This window comes from Quercus lobata, chromosome 10, assembly GCF_001633185.2.
Source record: "Quercus lobata isolate SW786 chromosome 10, ValleyOak3.0 Primary Assembly, whole genome shotgun sequence".
Lineage (NCBI taxonomy): Eukaryota > Viridiplantae > Streptophyta > Magnoliopsida > Fagales > Fagaceae > Quercus > Quercus lobata.
This window is the reverse complement of record NC_044913.1, coordinates 11,468,328-11,471,909: the sequence shown is the minus strand read 5'-3', so window position 1 is coordinate 11,471,909 and position 3,582 is coordinate 11,468,328. Positions and strand designations below refer to the sequence as shown.

General features: G+C 34.7%; 1 protein-coding gene across 1 annotated transcript; it reads right to left on the bottom strand.

The window, feature by feature from the left end:
* Positions 1–235: 235 nt before the first annotated feature.
* Positions 236–3,144, bottom strand: LOC115964086 (iron-sulfur cluster assembly protein 1-like). Its single transcript, XM_031083398.1, has 3 exons — positions 2,736–3,144; positions 1,326–1,380; positions 236–632 (listed from the first exon to the last, which is right to left on the bottom strand). The coding sequence occupies exons 1-3, from the start codon at positions 3,043–3,045 to the stop codon at positions 491–493; spliced, it is 507 nt and encodes a 168-aa protein (XP_030939258.1). The 5' UTR covers positions 3,046–3,144; the 3' UTR covers positions 236–490.
* Between the last annotated feature and the right edge of the window lie 438 nt (positions 3,145–3,582).

Below are 3,582 nucleotides of genomic sequence, written 5' to 3'. Positions count from 1 at the left end.
CAAATTTGAAAATTTTTACTTGACAACTTTAAGCTTTATTGGTTAAGCTAACTATAACGGTATAACCACACCGTCTCACATTTTAAAGTTTAAAGCTCTGGGAGGAAAGAAAAAACTAATCATTCTATAAATATAAATTTCAACACGAGAGTTTTTGGGTATTAATCTCATACTATAAAATAGATCAAAAACATTTCATATGTGTTAGCAGGCATCCATATGTGGTCACGCAATATAACAGAATCAAACCTCCTTCACATCCTCGAGGAAACAAAGGGGGGTGGGTGGATGGGAAGGAACACACTTTTTAATATTCAATTTACTCAAAGGGTACAACTTAAAATCCAAGATGTGTGTTCTGGAGCTATTCTTACATTCCATTATTACATTACTACTAGATAATCAGTATGTAGAAATTCACTCTTGGAAATTTTCGTCATCAATGTACATAAACATAATTAGGCACCAGAGGCCTTATCCACAAACATCTTCAAGCCTCAGCGGCCTTTGCACTACCATTTGATTTGGCACGTTTAGCTTCATAATCTTTAACAGCAGCCTTGATAGCATCCTCAGCAAGCATGCTGCAGTGCAGCTTTACTGGTGGGAGAGAGAGATATTTTGCAATTTCCCTGAGGACATCCAAAAAAGCATAATTTAGTTAAGCATAAAACTCTTTATAAATCCTTCGTTATACTTGGTTTGAAATAGTATACATGCTCATAAACCATATTTGGAACAGATGGCAAGATACATTGCTTCCTTAAAAAAAAACATGAACGGTAATCATTTTATGTCTTACTTGTACCTTCCACCATCTGATTTCAATTTCTTTTTACAGGAAGTAGAAAATTTAAGATTTAACTATTCCAAATTACTGACCTACAAACTATCACATGGAATCCAGACTCCTGCTGACGATCAATCCCATGTCCCAACTAAATATATCCACTACAATCTAATGTTCTATTTATGCCAGTTTCATTAACTGCAAATTCTACTAAATACAGTAATACTGCCATAACATAATGTTTTCTCAATTCTCATGTAATTCATATCAAATGCCTGAGAAAACACCAATGCCCATGTGATGTCCATATATCCAACACACTCACACAGGAAAAAATCCTATCCTTTTCAAATTGATCAGTTTCATAGTTTTGATTAAATATTATAAATCTAAAGGTGTATTTAGTGCCACATCATACAAGAAATCAAATCTGATCATACAACTATAATTATAATTACAGTGGCATAGTAAGCACAAAATAGAATAGTGAATTCATGGACTCAATTTAAATTCAGAGAAATATGGCAGAACTCACGTGTTTTTAATGGTCACAACTTCTTCCAATTGCTTCCCCTTGACCCACTCAGAAGCTGAAAATTGTGACAGAGAGCAATTAGAACAATCCCTTGCAATAACAAAGGCCACAATGCCATGACAAAAGGACAATAAGCTAAAGCAGAATACAAACAGCAACTTCCAGAAACTTGACAAATCAGTTAAAGAGACAAATATTCAATAGCAATTTCTAACTCTAGACCAAGTTTCAGATATTTTCTATGGCCACTTATCCTAAATAAAACAGAAGTGTGGAAGCATTTAAGGGGCAGTCTCATTAGTAAGCCCTTGATGATGCAGTTATATAGAATGGTAAAGATTTTGGCATTCTACTACCCTGCAAAAATAGGCCCAAATCCAGCGGTAATCATAGAAGATCATTAAAAGAGAGAAGCTGATAGGAGGGCAACTTTGGTTGTTGTGCAAAGAAGCCAAACATCTTGCCCCTAAAAGCTAACTAATTTAAAAACACTAGTGTGTGTGTGTGTGTGTATATAAATATAAAGATAAAAATAAAGCCTTCCTGTCAACACCACAACCTAGGAAGATACAGAAGAACTATGTCTCCATCAAATTTTTACAATTGTATTTGTGGCAAAATATCATTCACACACCCTAGCATAATTTTTCTTGCCAAACTTTAGCATGTCAGCGAATTTCAAGACACACAGCAAAGACATACATTACTTCAAAGATACACAACGACAACAACAACAACCGAGCCTTAGCCCCATAACGTTGGGGTTCACTATGAATCCTCAACAAGCTGGTCAGGGTCGGCCAAACGTGTTCTTTTCTACCATTTTATTCTATCCAAAGTCATACTCTCTATCACTTCCTTAGTTAACATGTCATTTTTCACCACGTCTTTTAATGTCATTTTTAATCTCTCTTCCTCTACCTATTTCGTTCCCTCAACTTAAATCAACACTCTTTTTCACCAATGCACTAATCACTCTCCTCTGAACATAACCAAACCACCTCAAACGATTCCCTCCCATCTTTTTGGACAGCCCTATCCTTATGCGAATCTCCTCATTTCCAATCCTATCTTTCCTTGTATTTTCACTAATCCATAGCTAATCTTATAACAATCTTATAAAAATTTTCCCTTTTTATCTTAATAGAATCATACAATAAATAAATTCACATTAATTCATAGATTATAAAACAAATAAAATAAGAGAATATCAATTATTTCCCAATAAATTTCGAAACTATAAACAATAAACATAAAATTTGAAACCTTGAGTTTCTAATTTTGATTAACAATTTTCCTCAACTTACTCAAAAATCAAATTCAAATAATAAACATATAAAGCACAAAACCCCAAAAAAAAAAAATTCAATCAAATTTTCTGAGCAACCAAACAAAAATCAGCACACGAACCTACAGACGAGGAAGCGATAGCGGAGCCACAACCGAAGGTCTTGAAGCGAGCATCGACGATCTTCCCAGTCACCTCGTCGACCTTGATTTGGAGCTTCATGACATCGCCACAGGCGGGTGCACCGACGAGGCCCGTGCCCACCGTCGGATCGTTCTTGTCCAACGATCCAACGTTGCGGGGCTTGTCGTAGTGGTCGATCACCCTCTCGTGGTACATACGTGGCAGCACCTGGACGGGCCTTGACGCCGACAGCGCCGACCCCTCCTGTGAGGCTAGCCCTATCACCTTCTTCGATACGAGCCTCAACATTTTTTTACCTTTTTTTTCTTTCTGTTTTCTGGTTTTGGATTTTGGTTTGTGAAGTCTGTCAGTTTGAGGGTGTTTTGTAAATTTTTAGGGCTTGAGGATTCTTCTTTTTATTGAAAGGCGGTGCGTTTTTTAAGAGGACACGTGGAGGCTAAGTGTTAACAAAAATATCTTGAAATTCCATGATTACTGGATCAGCTTTTGTTCAACTTCTCTCAGGTTTTGTTTTATATCATCCACCTGCTACTTCTCTTCTTCTAATCATAATTTTAAAAAAAATGTCAAAAATATTCATAATTTAATTAGATAATTTTATTTTTAAAATATAAAAAATAGGATTAAAATATTATCGGAGAATTTTTTTTTTCTAAAAATTAGTATACTTTTTATTTAAATATATCTCATGCACGTTTGATATAAAATTATTTTTCTTAAAAACTAACATAAGCTAAATCAGCCGTTTACTCAATTTCAATACTAAATTTTAGTTTTTTAAAAATTCCTTCCTGTGCAACTTAACTAATAATAAATAAATTTAAA

Bases quoted from the DNA above. Each gene is read 5' to 3' on its own strand.
- LOC115964086 (XM_031083398.1), bottom strand. From the start codon at position 3,045: ATGTTGAGGCTCGTATCGAAGAAGGTGATAGGGCTAGCCTCACAGGAG. The intron at 1,381-2,735 runs GTTCGTGTGCTG...CACAATTTTCAG, and splicing joins TATCGCTTCCTCGTCTGTAG to CTTCTGAGTGGGTCAAGGGG. The intron at 633-1,325 runs GTGAGTTCTGCC...GGATGTCCTCAG, and splicing joins GTTGTGACCATTAAAAACAC to GGAAATTGCAAAATATCTCT.